The sequence below is a fragment of the Pleurodeles waltl genome, chromosome 1_2, assembly GCF_031143425.1.
Source record: "Pleurodeles waltl isolate 20211129_DDA chromosome 1_2, aPleWal1.hap1.20221129, whole genome shotgun sequence".
NCBI lineage: Eukaryota > Metazoa > Chordata > Amphibia > Caudata > Salamandridae > Pleurodeles > Pleurodeles waltl.
Window position 1 is genome coordinate 600,805,800 of NC_090437.1, and position 17,053 is coordinate 600,822,852.

General features: G+C 46.0%; 1 protein-coding gene across 2 annotated transcripts in view; it reads right to left on the reverse strand.

Moving 5' to 3' along the window:
* Positions 1–17,053, reverse strand: part of INTU (inturned planar cell polarity protein) — a 361,378-nt gene that overhangs the window by 244,484 nt on the left and 99,841 nt on the right. For both annotated transcript variants that reach the window (XM_069242352.1, XM_069242349.1), the window contains exon 2: positions 14,733–15,319. In XM_069242352.1, the coding sequence (XP_069098453.1) occupies positions 14,733–15,319 (587 nt within the window). The remainder of the gene's footprint in view (positions 1–14,732; positions 15,320–17,053) is intronic.

Here is a 17,053-nt window from a genome sequence, read left to right on the forward strand (position 1 = left end):
GTTCTGCCGGAGAGGAATGAGGAGATCCAGTTGAGGGCTTTGTCTTGTATTCCGGCTTCGTGGAGGCGTGTTAGTAGGGTGCGGTGGCAGACCGTGTCGAAGGCAGCGGAAAGGTCCAGGAGGATGAGGGCTGAAGTTTCTCCGTTGTCCATTTGCTGTCTGATGTCATCTGTGGCGCGAGGAGCGCAGTCTCGGTGCTGTGGTTGCGTCTGAAGCCGGACTGGGAGGGGTCCAGGATGGAGTTGTCCTCGAGGTAGTGGGTGAGCTGGGCGTTGACGATCTTCTCGATGACCTTCGCTGGGAAGGGGAGGAGGGAGATCGGGCGGACGTTTTTGAGGTCGTTGGAGTCAGCCTTGGGTTTCTTGAGGAGGGCTTGGATATCGGCGTGCTTCCAGCTGTCCGGGAAAGTCGCGGTTTCAAAGGATAGGTTGATGATCTTTCGAAGTTGGGGGGCGATGGTGGAGTCGGCTTTGTTGTAGACGTGGTGTGGGCAAGGGTCTGAAGGGGATCCTGAATGGATGGAGTTCATGATCTTGCGAGTTTCGGCGTCGTTTACGTGGGTCCAGGTGGTGAGGCGGTTGGCATAGGAGTTGTCGGGGTGGGGTCTAGCGGCGGTGTGGTGTTAAGGCTGTCGTGGATGACGGCGATCTTCTGATAGAAGAAGGTGGAGAGTGTGTCGCAGAGTTTCTGGGATGGTGGGACGTCATTGGCGCTGGGGTTGGAGAGCTCCTTCACGATGCAGAAGAGCTCCTTGCTGTCGTGTGCGTTGTTGTTTAGGCGTTCTGTGAAGTGGGAACGTTTGGCGAGTCAGATTAGTTGGTGGTGCTTGCGGGTGGCTTCCTTGTGGGTTGTCAGGCTGTCGGGTGTGCGTTCGAGAAGCCATTTCTTCTTAAGTTTCTGGCAGGTGCGTTTGGAGGTGATGAGTTCGTCTGTGAACAAGGCTGCTTTTTTCTTTTCTTGGTTGACGGTGGGCCTCTTGAGTGGTGCGAGAGTGTTTGCGCAGTTGAGGATCCACTGTTGGAGGTTGACAGCGGCGGTGTCCGGGTCGGTAGGCGGGTTCTGGGCGAGGGTGCTGGTTAGTTGGTCTTCGGTGACTTTACTCCAGCGGCAGTGAGGAGGTAGTGGGGTGCGGTGGTGCTCGGTGTGTTTCTTGAATGTGAAGTGGACGGTACAGTGGAGTGGTGGTTGGTCCAGTGGAGTTCGGAGGTGTGGCTGAAGGTGACGTGGTTGCTTGCGGAGAAGACCGAATCGAGCGTGGCCGGCGATGTGGGTGGGTGTGTTGACCAGTTGTCTGAGTCCGAGGTTGGAGAGGTTGAGGGTCAGTGATGCAGTGTTGGCATCGTTGTTGTTTCCAGGTGGAAGTTGAGGTCTCCAAGGAGGATGTAGTCCGTAGAGGCGAGGGCGTGGGTGCTCGCGAGGTCAGCAATGGTGTCACTGAAGGGGGCTCTTGGTCCTGGTGGTCGGTAGATGAGTGTTCCTCCGAGGGTGGTGTTGGGGTCCGTGTGGATCCGGAAGTGAAGGTGTTCAGCTGTCTTGAGGGTGTCGTCCGTGTGGGTGTGGATCTTGAGGGTGGATTTGTGGACGATGGCTATTCCTCCTCCGATTCCGTTGGTGCGGTCTCTTCTGGTGATCTTGTAGCCGTCAGGGATGGCGATGGCGATGTCAGGGGCCGAGGAGTCGTTCCACCAGGTTTCGGTCAGGAAGGCTACGTCTGGGGCGGTGGTGTCGAGCAGGTCCCAGAGCTCGATGGCGTGCTTTCGTGCGGAGCGTGTGTTGAGGAGAATGCAGTGGAGGTGGTTGGTGTTGGTTGTTGCAGGCTTCCTAGTTCTGTTGCAGGTGAAGTTGCAGGCGCGGCAGGAGAAGGGGCCTTTGGTGTGCTTCGGAGTGGCCTGGAAGCAGGCTGTGGAGGAGCTGGGGTTGAGGGTGAGGAGTTCGCTGGCCGAGTAGCGATGTCTGGTGGTGCGGGGGCAGGCGGACCAGGGGGGGGTGGCACTGGGCGCGGTCCAGGCGCAGACGGGCTTGCCTCTGGTGTGCCAGCGGCACGTCCGCACAGCGGACGCGCAGCACCAGCCATTAAGAAGGGGGGAAGGAAGGAGCAGCTGGGAGGCGGGAGGGAGCGGCGAATGGGGGCGCGAGGAGGGCGGGGCCGCAGGGAGGCAGCGGCAAGCGGCAAGGGGGAGCACCCAAGGGGCGAAAAACAGGCAGAAAAAAGGCACAAAAGCGAAAAAAAGCACAAGGCAGTGAAGGCAATCACAAAATAAGGAATACAGTCACAAATACGGTAAACGGCACAAAAGCACAAGCGGAATACAGCAATCAGAAGGGGCACAAATGCGGGCAAGAGCGCAATGAGGCAAGGTGCTGAAAAACAAAAACACTTACAGATACGGCGAAAGCGGCACAGTGCACACGGGTCTAGCGATGCTTACCAGAAGCCCACTAGACACCAGGGATGAGGCGCAGGAGGATGCCTGCGGGTGGAGGAGGGCCTCGAACACGCTAGCAGCAGCGTGGGCGGGGTTCAGGGACACGAGACAGTAAGGTGGTGCTGCGGACGTGGGGGGCGAGCTCTTGACCAAAAACAGGTCAGAGGTCGCTCAGGTCAAAATTGATGGCAGAGTCTGCGCCGGAGTAGCCAAATACAACTCTTCCAAACTTAACACTTACCAATAATTGTTTGCAATTTGGACAAAAAAAAAAAAAAAAAAAAACATGAGATTCAAGTTTCCTTCAAAAAGTTATTTCTCTGGAACCCTCTGGTGGATTTTTCTCATCTCGGTGTCTAAAAATTCATAAACATATAATCTAATATATTGGTGTTGGACTTCTTTTGTGTTGTGTGACTTCTTCATTCTGTTGCTTGGTGCTTCTAAACGCTTTACACTAGCTCCTTTGTTTAAGCCTTGCTGCTCAAAGCCACATCTATCCAAGGTTGAGCAAGAGGTTTTGCAAATGAGCCTGACTGGACCCACTACTGTATTTATGTGTGTATTACACAATGAGGTCGCACAACCATACTATATAATAAACCAGAATCATCACAAGTGAGAATATACCCATAGACAATCCACAAGTGTGGTATAGTAGTTGGTTTATTCATGTTGTAGTCCACCACCTGTCAGATGACTGTATAGTGGCACATGCTGATATTTTAAACACTTTTACATTGTCTTTGATTCTTCATAACAACAAACTTTACACAAATACTTCTGGTAAAACCATGGATACAGAAGTTCCTCAGCATTTATTCCAACCAAAACATTTTGTTCCCTTGCTTCAAAGGATCAGGCACCACGAGGGCTGGTATTCAACATCCTCTAACAATAAGTATGATTGGCATATTTAAAAGACAGGACAGGCAGTGCCTTGCATTTCTTCGCTCCACATACACTCACAAAGAGCCGATTGTTGACCTGGTGTTCTCTGATACGATTGGTGTAAAAACTTAGTGCTCTTTGGGGGGGTCCAAACAATGGAGTCTCTCCTTCTCCTTAGAAGGATGAGGCAGAGAAAAGAATGACAGTAAAGTGATATTCTGAAAGACCTGGAAAGGCGTCACAACTTTCAGCACAAATGATACTCGTGTCTGCAGAGCCAGTTTGTCAGGAAGTAGGTGGTGTATGGTGGGTTGATACAAACATCTTGAAGCTCATTCACCCACTGCACCCATGTAATGGCTTTGAGGAACACTTTGAGGGTGAGCAGTCACAACGGACAGATGTGAAGCAGCTCAAAGGGAGTGCACATCAAATATGTGATGACCAAGTAAAGGTCACAGTGACATGGAGAAGAGGGAGGAAACAGATGCAATAGACCTTCAAAAAATGCTTCACAACAGGTGACTTAAACAATTTGAGCTAATCTGCCAATGGTAAAAAAGCCATAAGAGCTGGAAGGTACCCCTTAACAGTGCACAGAGTAAGACCTTTTGCCTGGCAAGAGACAAAAGAAAAAACAGAACGTCAGATAACTTAGTCAGGAAATGGTTGATCCACCATCTGCCACACCAAGCCACAAATTTTTGCCAATGACAGGTGCATGTTATCTTTGTTGAGGGATGCCTGGCTGCCAAGATGACATCGTATCAAGCACAATTGGTCCCCAAGGGGGAAGTGTTGCCCTTGAGTTCCATGGCTACTCTGTTGTATATGTAGTGTACAAGAAGGACATTAAAAAAAATTATACAGTTTTATTAAATATCAAGAAAACAATTTTTGGTTATAATTTCATGAACTATAAGGTGCTCCTATATAGTGACTGCGCAGTGCAAAGTGACAAAGTGAAAAAGGGCACTGGTGCTATGTACATATATACATGTGACTGGAACAAATTATAGTGTTGTACGGAGGGCTTGAAAAGGAGTATAACAAAGCAATTTCATGGTATAAAACCTTTGGTCTTTTAGTGTTTATTTGGAAGAAACTTTTCAGTCTCTGTTCTTATACTTGGTATTATTCTCGTTTCAAGGTGTCTCCACATGTTTTTATTGTCCTGGTGATGACCTGCACTGATTAATCTGAAAATAGGGTTGAAACGTTGACAGAACACATAATTGTGGACTGGTTTTCAAAATGGTTAATGTGGATGTGGATATCTGAAGGATAGATACCTTAGTACAACACTATAATTTGTTCCAGTCACAAAAAGTTCAGCCCGAACTGCCAGGCGAGGTCCAGCCCAGTTTGGGCTGGACTGTTCCCATGGGTAGCAGGTCAAGACTGATTTGCATATGGCTGGGCCCAAACTGAGGTGGCGTGATGAGCAAAAGAACTTGATGGATTAAACCCAGATCTGTGACTGGGAGTGAATGTTTGATTTGTTCCGCATTCCATACATCATCTGTTCTTTTTACTTTTGCCACCCTAAGTGGGAATGTTATGCCCAGACGTGGGTCCTGTGCTCCCCATGCCACTGAATGCAAGCTAGCCTAGCTAATGAGGGGTGATGCCCCGAAACCGGACCCAGGATGTTTGTTTCCAGTCCAGCGAGGACCTGGCCAGGCAGTTTGGCAGTTTAGGCTGGACTGTTCCCATGGATAGCAGGGTCAAGGCAGATTTGCATATGACTGGGTCCAAACTGGGGTGAGCAAAAAACCTTGATGGATTAAACAGAGATCTGTAACTGGGAGTGAATGTTTGATGTGTTTAACATTCAATCCATCATGTTCTTTTTGGCTCTATCCTTCTTGGACACCAAAAAGTAGTTGGAAAAAGAACTACAGCCTACTGCTTGCGCAGGCACCCTCCTGACAGCCCCTTTAGCCTGCTCTTCTTGCTGTAAGATGGATAGACTATCCTCCATCTCCATCTCCATGGAATGGTGGAAGGTGCAGCCGAGTGGTTGCGAAGGTTAGGGCATACCCATTCCAGGCAATCTGCATGACGTATCTGTATGGTAAGAATCATAAAATCCAGCCTGCAACATGATGACTGTGCTCAACCAAGGATACACTAAAGGGGTTTGGCAGGTGGGGCCGCGAGGCAGTATACTGACTGATGCACTGTCCCTGCAGGCGGAGTCAGTGGGTGCCATGGCCTCAAGCTGCAAAACTGCTGGACACCTGGCTGAGGCTGAAGTAGCTGTTCAAATGGTTTACCTCTATTGAAACCGTGAAAGGAACAGCAGGATTGATGCGGCTAGTGAGGCAGGACAGAAGCTCAGGGAGTGCGCTGTGGCCCTGCACTTTTTGAAGCACACCAGAGTGGAATATGCCCTGTCCCTAAAGAGATGAGTCCTGCCAAAGGGCATGCCCATAAAAGACTCCTAGACATTGCTTGAAAAAGCCTGTCAAACACAAACAGGTGCAGTGACAAATAGCAACGCTAGTACCAATGGCTTGCCCAATAGAATCCGTGGTATCCAGGTAACGGATTGTTAATTTGGAGTCACGGCCATCCTATATGGATTGTGTTAGGACAGGGCAAAAGTCTTCTGGGACATCTGGTAGACTTGAGCAACGGAATCCCAGCGTGTGGGAATAGCAGGCAACTGGCATTAACTGATCTGAAGGCCAACCTAGTAGAAGAAAATACCCTCTTCCCAAAGGTCTCCACTCTCAGAGTTCCTATTCGGGTGAGTAGTCAGGAAAGTATCTGGATTAGTCAGACTGGTGGAACTTGGACCACCAAGCTCTCATGGGAGGGGTCCTGAGGCAAAAGGCAGGGGTTGCTGGGAGCAGGTCTGGCACTCCGCAATGTAGTGATTTACTGGGGGGTCATAGCAAGTTTGGCTCGGGCCCCTAGAATAATATCAGTGAGTCCCTCACTAAAAGGCAGTATGGGCTCAGAAGTGGTTTGCCCTGGCTGCAGTACTTCGGTCAGGACATTGGTATTGGCCTCTAAGGTGGGGAGCTGGAGGTCGAGAACTTTGGCCACTCTCCACTTTCATCAGTGGCAGGACCAGAGTGGTGACAAAAGGCCTAAATCAGGGGAGGTGTCAAGACCACTGGCATCTTAGAGGTCATCATACCAGTTTTCTTTGTGGTAGGGTTGGGCAATTTCATCTCTTGTATTATAGTCATCATTGTAATCTGTCCCGAACAAGAAATGTAGTGAGATCTATCTTGTGAAGGTGGGAAACTAAGCAGATCGGATGGAGAAAGTTGTGGTTCAAGGGAAACAGAATGCAGCAACAATTAAGAGTACAATGGGCACTTCGTCCTCTGGAGTTCGATTCAATGCTCCAGGAATCAACGTGGAACATGGAGCTGGAGGATGAATTGGCATGGGAGTCATATGAGGCCTAGAAGTGGATTCAGATGGTCCAATTGGCACAAAAGCTAAGTCTACTGGTGGTATTCCAGATGGAGTGCCTCTCTGCTCCTTGGGGCCCACGAGCGAGTTGAAAGGGATTCAAAAAGTTGGAGCATGGCCTCACAGAACTCTTGAATCTGGCTTGGTGTCGCAGACGGCGCTGGAAACTCAGACTGTGCTGGAACAAGTTGTAGGATTGGCTCCAACTTTGACTGACTTCAGAAGCAAGCTCAAGAGGCACAGTGTTGTGCTCGCACCTTCTCATGAGGAAGGGAGTGGCGGGAAGGGGGCAGAGTCCTGTTTGGATTTTTTATGTTTTTGCAAAAAAGAAATTGCAATTTGAGACCAGAAGTCTGACCTACCTACTTAATATTCAATCTGACTTGTCACAGAAACAGGTACGGTGGCCTGCACAACATCATGCATGTGACTGCTTCTAAATAATAACAAAAAAAAACAACAAAAAAAAACAATTTTTAAAAGCAGTCAGATTTTGGGGCTGCTATTAAAATAAAATTAATATGATGTATTTTTTCACAACAAAAAGTCAGTGATGGTTGGCAGTAGCCCCCTGAGCCACTGCCTAATCCCCCTGGAATGTTTTACCCCAAATCACAATAGGGTAGGGGTCCAAAGGGGCATGTGTGTGGACTGCAGAACAGGTATGTTAAAGTAGGCCTCTTGCAGGTCCAAAGCCACCATCTAGTCACCTGGATACAGGACAGATGGAACCTGGACCAGTGTGAGCATTTTTAATTTGTCCTTCTGCAAGGAGGCATTTAGAGGGCAAAGATCTAAAATAGAACAAAGGGCTCAATCTTTGTTTGGCACAAAGAAAAAGCTGAGTAGCAGCCCGTCTCTATTTTCGGGAACCGGGGACTCTCTTTATGGCTCTTTTGCCAAAAGAATCAGCACTTCTGTGAATAAAACGGACAGGTGTGCCTTTCAAAGATCATTTAATGTGGCAAGTCAAAAAGGAATGGAAGGCGTTAGCCCTGTTGGACCATTTTGAGAACTCCCCTGATGTTATATTTTGACAACATTGGAGGAAATGGCTGATCCTGCCTCTCATGTGTGGGTGTGACCTACTAAGGACAAACTAAAGATGTTTGGAGGCTGCTGCTGTAGGAGCGGGGGGGGGACTGAGAAGTTCATTGCACGTGACAGTCTGGAGGTTATCATTTTGACCTCTGTTCACAACTTCGAAAGGACTGGGCTGCTTTTTGTGGAGGTGAGGATGTTGAGCATGCATACGGTCTTGCCGGCTTAGAAAGGCCTACTGAACACAGTGCAGAGCAGTACGCTTTAAAGCGTTCCAACACTGAATCAGGTTTATGTATTTTGCAGCATCCACACCATTCTGGATGGTTTGAACCAGATAGGCCCAAACTTTTTCACAGATAGTCGGAAAAATCTCACCAACCATGTCCTCATGGGTATATCCTCCCAGCAAAATGCTGGCATTAACTGCCTGGACAGCTAGACTGGCTGAAGAAAACATCTGCTTCCTCCATGCCCCGATTTGTTTTCACTTCATCTCTGGCAGAGTCGTGGGGAACCCTACTGGTTAAAGCCTGGACCACCTAATTTTATGGATCAGGGTTAGCTGGCACCAGCCTGACAACTTGCCTAGTCACCAGTGGACAGTAAAAATGCTTAGGCCAGCTGTCCATAAAGAAGGGGGGGGAGGTGGAGGTCAGTCAGTGCTTCACTGCATGTAAGTAAAGGTTTGGATGAAGTTTGCCCAGGTTGTTACACTTCTCTCAGTATGTTAGTTTTTATTTCCATAGTTGGCAGTTGTAAATCCTGTATCACCGCTGCCCATCTGATTACCACAGCAATGGATGGACTCTTTTCCACTGAAGGTTGAGAGAGAGAAAACAACCAAGTGTTCGAGGAATGGTCAAACCCATTAGCCTCCTTCATGTCAATAACGAAACGTTTGCCATCATAGTTTTAGGGAACATACTCTCCCTAATCTTCATTGTCATTTCAAAAGCCTGGTTGGCTCTGATCAGAGTCCAAACCGTTGTTGGAGTGTAGTGGTGCAGCTCCACATGAGAGGCAAAGTTCTGAGGTGGATTCAAATAAGATTGGTGCATCAGCAAGGTATTGGGATATGACATTAGTCAGTCTGAGATGAATTCCGCTTGGAGTCGCATAAAGCTATAGGAACAGGGCCGTCCTCTGGGCCGGTGGCATTAAGGCAGCACTGATGCCAAAGGAACCGGCATGGATTTCATTGCTGGATTTGAATTTGGCTTCAAGTGGGCGCAAAACCAGAGGGAGGCCTTGTTCTTCTTGTGCTTAAACTTTAACTGACAGGAAGGCTTGGACTGCGATGAGAATAGGTAACAGGAAAGGCCTTGATAGTTGAAAACGGTTGTTTAGCTCAACTTCAAGCTTGACTTTCAAGACTTCTTTTGGTGTTTGATGACATTCAGCTTCACTTCATGTTCTCACAACGCCTGCTTGTTCAAAAATATATTCTATTTCAGGACCGGAGGCTCCGATTATGCTATCTCCTTCTTTACTGACCAAAAACAGCAGCCAATCAAATTACAGAAAAAACATTAACTACATTTCCCATGAGGCATAAGCCTGCTATCACATGGTCCAATCACCTCCCATGCCCTCTGTCCATAAATGTCTTGACCCCCAACGTCACTTCCTCTTTCTTTGCTGCTCCGCAGCAGATAAGTGACGTTTTTAATTCTCTTCTGTATTTGTATGTTAAATGTTGATTGTATTAGCTGTATTTCTAGTGTGGTAGCGATGCGATTTTGCTCGCTGTCACCAGTTTATTTTAGCGCGTTTCGCGCTCATAGAGTACGGCTCCATGCAGATTTCATTTTAGCCCTCTGGAGCGGGAGCTTACTACACGGCTGTGTAGTCCCTCTTATTTCTATGCTCCCGCGCACGCATTACGAGCCGATCCCATCACTTTCACTTTGATGGATTGGCTCGTTTGCAGACGCGCGGAGCGCCAGTAAGCCCGGATTAAGAAGTCCAGTGTTGTATTTCATGCTCCCTGACGCCCAGTTTATATATAAAAAAAAAAAAAAAAAAAAGAACTTGGGCTGTAATAATATATGAGACTCTGCCTAGAGTGCTTATCACAGGCTGCTCCCTCCACGCTTTAATTGGGCTTACTTTGCCTGTCAGGGGTTTGCACTACCCCTCATCTGTTCTTCTTATTAAGACTACTAAAACACCTCCTGATAGCTCAGTGGAATGAAAATGAAACAGGGTACTACCCTTAAGAGTTGGGCAATCAACTTGCAGTAAACTTGGTGGAAGCCCTTGATAATAGGGTCCAACAATCTGTAAATGACGCCCTGGTAAGAGCTCTAGGACCCTTTTCAGTGCAACTCTTTGACTACGCCAAGTCCCAGGGTTGGCTTAATGAACAACAGTCATCTTCTAATGAGAGAAAATCAAAATGGAAAGCTAAAACCAAGAATTTGGAAGGAAACAAAGACACGGTTACTGGTTTACATGCAGATGCATTTAACAAGTTGTTTAAGAAACACTCCACTGAACATAATTATAGTTCCTCAAAGGATGTGGTATCCTCTCAGTCCTCTTCTGATTCTGACACCAACTCCGGTGACTCAGACGAACCGGAGTCTCCGGTCCCCAATTAAAAACCCAGGAAAGACGCATCCACATCTAAAACTCTGGATTTCGATCCAACGGAAATCATACATTATAGGGCCTCCAACTGGGTTCCATCTTCAGAAGTGGCGCAATACGTCCACGACAATATCAGGAGGAGTTTTGACAAAGAAGTCCGTTCACGCCTTAGAGCGGAAGGTCCTAGACCGGATGTAGAAGAGAAGGTGACGGACACCCCTGACATCGACCCCACCATGGTCACCTTTATGAAAAAGTTTGGCAAAGACCCCAAGAAAGGATTAGACAGGTCTTGGCGGATCTGCCAAGATAAATTACTTGATGTCACAGGCCCCTTGACTAAGATCCTAGACATGGCTTTTCTTGCCAAAGAGTCGGGTGCTCCAGTGGACACTAATGTTCTGATTGGTTGGGCCCAGAGGTCCCTTTGTCTTTTGGGCAATGTAAATTGCGCGATTTCGTCAGAACGACGTACATCAATCCTCATGAGAATTGATCCTAAATTAACACACCTGGCAACTTCTGAAGATGGCCCATCGGCTGATGGCCTCCTGTTCGGTTCATCCTTCATAAAGGATTTAGCAAAATTTTGCTCCACATTCTCATCTCTAGATAAAGCGCAAATGTCGCTTAAAAAAAGTGTTCAAAAGAAACCTTTTTGCCAGGGCCGGACGTTTCGGGGGCCGTATGCCCGGCCGGGGATTCTTTCAAAGCTCTCAATACCACTACCCTAGAGGGAGAGGAAACTGGTACTCCGACCAATCGGACACCACCTTCTACCCCACTCGCAATCGAGGGGGCCGCCCCAGATATAGAAGAGGCCCCCGCAGGGGTCAACAGGGAGCGATCCAAGAATCCAGTTATTCAGGTGAGCATTATTCATTATACTCAAGTACGTCTTGGGGGCAGAGTGGGTTTATTCCTGGAGAATTGGAAACCCCTGTTCAACTCTCCCCTCCAACACAAATGTATTTTTCCCTCGCAGACCAGACTTTTATAGACACAGAGGTTCAGGCCTTATTACACAAAGGACCAGTGAGTTTTTCAACTCCTCATCCATCAGGCTTCCTCAGTCCCATCTTTGTCGTAGACAGAAAGGGCGGAGGTCATCGTCTAGTTTTGAATCTAAAGGAATGCAACTGCTGGATATTATACAGACACTTCAAGATGGAGGGAATCCACTTGCTACGAGGCATTCTTTTAGAGGGAGATTGGATGGTTCGTCTCGATCTGAAAGACGCCTACCTTTCAGTCCCCATCTTTCCCTCTCACAGGAGGTTCCTACAATTGCTATGGAAGGGACACTGTCTAGAATTCAATGCGCTTCCTTTCGGCATCTCATCAGCCCCTTGGTGCTTCACAAATCTGTTGAGGCCAGTGATGGAATGGCTGAGAACCAAGGGAGTCAGATTGATAATTTATCTGGCTCAGAGCCCTAAAAAACGCTCTTGATTCATCTGGAATGGACCATCAGTCTTCTGCAGGATTTGGGTTTCCTTATCAATGTGCAGAAGTCATTATTGAATCCCTCCCAGGTGACAGATTTCTTGGGATTCAAGATAGATTCCTTCCGCTCCCTTCTGATTCTCCCACCTCAGAAAATTCGAAGTATCAAGAGAGAATTGAGATCTGCTCTGTCCACTCAGATTATTTCTTTGAGGAACATTGCCAGGATAGTGGGCCTTCTGGCCTCTTCGATTCAGGCTATCTTCCCAGCCCCACTACATTATCCAGCCCTTCAGAGACTCAAGATCAGACATTTGCAACAGGGTCTGAGTTACTCAGAGTTGATTCCCCTGACCGAATCTTCAGGATTGGTCAAAGTTTCGGGGATATGCCTTCCCCCTTTTCTAATGATCCCCAGAGTTCTCTCTCTGTTAAGGCGTCAGAAAGCGGAGATCATATTAGTGACTTCCTTTTGGAGAGCTCAGCCTTGGTTCCCGCTTGCTCTTCAGTTAACCTGCACTCTACCTCTTCTCATTCCTCCACGTCCGGATCTTCTTTTGAACCCGGAGAACCATCAACATCCAATGATCATTTCAGAGAAACTAACATTGATGGCTTGGAGGGTTTCAGGGCAAGATGGAATGCCCCAGGAATTTCACAACAGGCTGCTGATTTTATCAGGCAAGCCTGGGCATCAGGCACCCATAAAAGATACTCATCTGCATGGCGCAGATGGACTAGATGGTGTGATAGACGGGATCTCAATCACGTGGACTCAATTGTTGAAATGATAATTAACTTTTTAGCAGAATTGGCAGGTTCAGGATTAGTTTATAGAACCATCAATAATTTTAGATTGGCCATTTCAGCTGGTCATGCTCACTTGGACGGTAAACCTGCTGGTGAACATCCTCTTATCTGTAAGTTACAGAGAGGTATTTGTTTATCTAATCCTCCACAAACCAAGTATTCGGTTTTGTGGGACGTCAATATTATACTGAGGTTTTTGGATTCCTGGCCAGCCAATAGATTCCTGTCTCGTAAACAGATTTCAGCTAAATTGACAATGTTATTATGTCTGATCTCTTGTAAGCGTGTATCGGATGTCAAGGCCTTGGATTTGGCTGGTAGGGTGTATTCACCTGAAGGGGTTACATTTAATATTACCAAACGGACAAAGATCAATTGCAGGTCAGTAACATATCCAATGTTTTTAGATAATCCCAAACTTTGTGTTATTCAATGTTTAAAAGAATATGAAGTGGTTACAGAGCAATTTAGACAGGATGCTACTGGTCAGTTGCTTATAGCTTTGCAAAAACCTTTCAAACCAGTCTCGTCAGCCACATTGTCTCGATGGGTTAAATGGTTGATGAATGAAGCTAGGATAGATATTAATCAATTTGGATCTCACTCAGTGAGAGGGGCAATGGCATCCAAGGCATATGCATTAGGTTCTCGTCTAGAGGACATTATGAAGGCGGCTGATTGGTCGTCAGAATCTACGTTTCGCAAATTTTATCATAAACCTGTAGTAGATGTTGCTTTTGTAGTAATTATTCAGCTTTAAACGAGCATAATCGGAGCCTCCGGTCCTGAAATAGAATTAAAAAAAATGTCTAGGTTACGCGTCAAGAATTTTTAATTCTATTAAGGACACGGAGGCGAGGATTATCCCTCCCAAAGAAACAATACTGTTAGAGTAAAGAATGTTTGTCATTATTTATTGATTGTATATAAACATTATTTCTTCCCACCCTGAGATATCTATAAGGCATTAAAGCTTTCTTTTTACACTATATTACATGATATTACCTTTTGCTTATATTATTTTTCTTAGGTTCTGATCAGAAGAATACTTGAAACTTTCGGTAGATTCCTCTGAAGATATCATTTTGCGGATCTGTTGTCCGATTCAATTGAGGAGTTTTGGTTCCAGTGGAGTTCAGATCGTATTACACTTAGGAGTTTGAGAACCTTTGACCCTTTGACTATGAAAGAAGTTTCGTTTCTGAATTTCATTTTTGTCGGATTTGGACAAACAAAGAGGAAGTGACGTTGGGGGTCAAGACATTTATGGACAGAGGGCATGGAAGGTGATTGGGCCATGTGATAGCAGGCTTATGTCTCATGGGAAATGTAGTTAATGTTTTTTCTGTAATTTGATTGGCTGCTGTTTTTTGGTCAGTAAAGAAGGAGATAGCATAATCCTCGCCTCCATGTCCTTAATAGAATTGAAAATTCTTGACGTGTAAGCTAGAATTTTTTTTACTCTCCTCAAAGTCGCTGGAGTTGTGCATTGAACCCAAACATCAGAGGCACACCTTGTGGGGATCTGCCACAGGTATTTGCTTCCAACAGATCCAACAAGGCGTAAACCCTGTAGTTTTAGAAGGAGTCATAGTTTCCTTGCACACTGAAAGCAAGAAAAAGATGTCAACTGACAAGAATAATTTGGGGGCAACTCCTAGTCCGCGTACGATGTTGCAGAAAAGAAAGGAACTGAAGTAGGCACACAGGGGTGGTGCTTATATGTGGCTCAATCATCACTCACATGGCGGAACGAAGTCAACAAGGAGTTGCACATTGCCACTTACCAGTGTGCGGGAGCAATGGTATTTAAATCTTCTGGCTCCCCCTTATGTAGGACGCCTAGGCACATGGCTAATGGAACAATAACAGTTTGCACTTCAGCTTTTAAAATGTTTTCATTTGGCATAAAACATCCGCTTCAATTATAAATAAAAAACCAAGAAGCTTTCTGAAAAATTAGAGATATGCTAAACTATACACAAATGACAAAATATAAGTGTATGTAAACCATGACAGTAAACAAGACAGTAAGCCAAGATAATTATCAATTTGCAGCAGGAAGATCGGACTGAGAGGTGCACTTACCAATCATAATTTGACCACTTTTTATTGCTGTGCTGCCTGGAACTAAACCATGCACTACAAGTTTCTCTTCACTGTTCCAACTGACAGGTCCGCCATCGCTACTCTGCTTTTCCACTCTTCTGCTGTTCAGTGAAGTCTGATGGACAATCCCAACCAGTGCCTGCAGAAGACATAGTTGCTGTCCTGCACTGTCCGGCAGCCTGTCTGGATTGACATAAAGGCAAACATCCCTATACCGCTGAACCACAACCCCGCTTTTCAGACTGGATTCGTGTTTCAGGATAGAAGTAGGTCCAGATATCTGTTCTGCTCTTCTGCCAGAGCCCTTCTTAATACTATGCTTTTGCGTTAGGACTTTCTTTTTCAAAATCTTGTTAATTATTTTCAGCCGTGGTTCTACCTTTTTATCTCTTTTCTGTTGACTTTCTTCAATTACTTCTGCCTCATTTTCACAAAACCGAACATGGTTTATAGACGGCAGAGAAGAGTTGAAAGACAGAAGAGTTTCTTCCTCGCCTTCACTCAGTTCCAAATAAAATAGTTCTCCGTTTTTCTGCACGCTGTCTATCCACTCGGGTTCCAAATCACTGCAAAAAAAACAAATAAAGGAAGGCAATCTTAGTTGGATCATGAGAAGGTTCTGCCCCTAGATCATACATTAAGCTCTTCTGACTTACATGCAGAAAATCCCAGTTCTAGCCGACCATAAGTGTTATTTGCCATAGTCTTTCCTTCTTTACCATGGGAATGGGAACTAGAGTGCTCCCTCTTCAGAGAAAGGCATGGCTTGCTAGTGGCGTCCGAGTGCTCAATCACTGCAACAACAGCATTCACAGAAGTGATGTGCACTGACCCATACACCCACAGGCGTCGCAGGGAGCGATCTGAATTGTGCATGAAGAATGGTGTTACTCAATCACTTTCAGGCATCTCTTTCAACACTGCTGGCAGCGCTTCTTGTGTATGTATGTTTGCAACCGCGCACACTGTTAGAAAGTGCTCTTTAAAATTCATGAAGCTAGCCTGCTGGACCAATATTTTTGGCCATTCTTTCCAACAAGAAGCAGACAATGCCTTGCTTTTTAACACGATACAGTAGGATGGAGATGTCACCATTAAGTCCCTTCAACAAGGAAGAGAAAAACGTGCCTACTCTAGATTAAGTGCCTTCCTATGTCAACCAATATTTGGGACCATTTTCATCAAATTGTGCATAATTTCAGGTACTTGTAGAGATTACGAACTAACTTGCCTTATTCTTTTTGTGAAAGCGAGGATAGTGGGCTGATTAGTTGCTTTTTACGACTGACAATTTTCCACTGGGCCAGGTCGGCGACATAAACGTTTAATTAGGATATGGGTCCCAATTCTCTAGTCAGAACTCTGCATTTAAGGTTCACAGATTTGTTTAATCAAGAAAAACGTTGACAGTGCTGAACAGTATTCTTCTAGTGTGTTCTCTTTAATTTGGTGTAATTGTGTTTTGATAAGGATTTCTCCCATACCGGAGTGCTCTTTATTTGAAACACTATTAAAGAAAAATAGACAAAAATAACAGCATCTGACTCATAGACCCATAGGTCAGTTGCCACCAATACCAATAAAGCTTAAGAACAAATTAAACGTTACAAATCACTTTAAAAAAACTAAATTCTACCTTCAATGTTCACATCTTTATTTGCAAACATTAATGAGCAGAAAAAACTAAACTGGAGAAGAGGTCAAACACAGAACAGTGGCAGTGCATGAATACTGTCTACGCTGAAAAATAATAGAAATTAACAAGCATTGGCAAAGCCAATAGGCCTCGCCTATGCAGGAGTTATTGGCTTTGCCATTATGCTTAGCCATCTTGTTCAGTGGCATGGCAACTTTTCTGCATGACTAATAGCTAGTAGCATAGAAGTCAGTGGTGTGGAGTGTTGTAGTGTGGAACGACGAACAGTGGAGTAGGGTTTTGTAGAGTAGAGTGGAGTGGCAGAGAGTGTTGTGTATTGGAGTGGCATAGTGTGGAGTTGGGTAGTGGCATACACTGGAGTGACAATAGTGTGGACTTCTGTACAGTGTATTTGGAGTAGAGTGTTGCAGAGTATGGTGGCATAGAGTGCAGTGCAATTGAATACATACAATGCAGCATCGTAAAATGCAGTGGTGTGAATTAGAGTGGTGCATTGTACAGTACACTGACGAAGAGTAGAGTGGCCCAGAGTGGTGCACAGTGGAGTGGCATAGAGTTGAGTGGTGCAGAGGGCAGAGTAGAGTCAAGTGACATGGAGTTCAGTGGCGTAGAGTGGTGCAGAGCAAAGTAACATGGAGTGGTG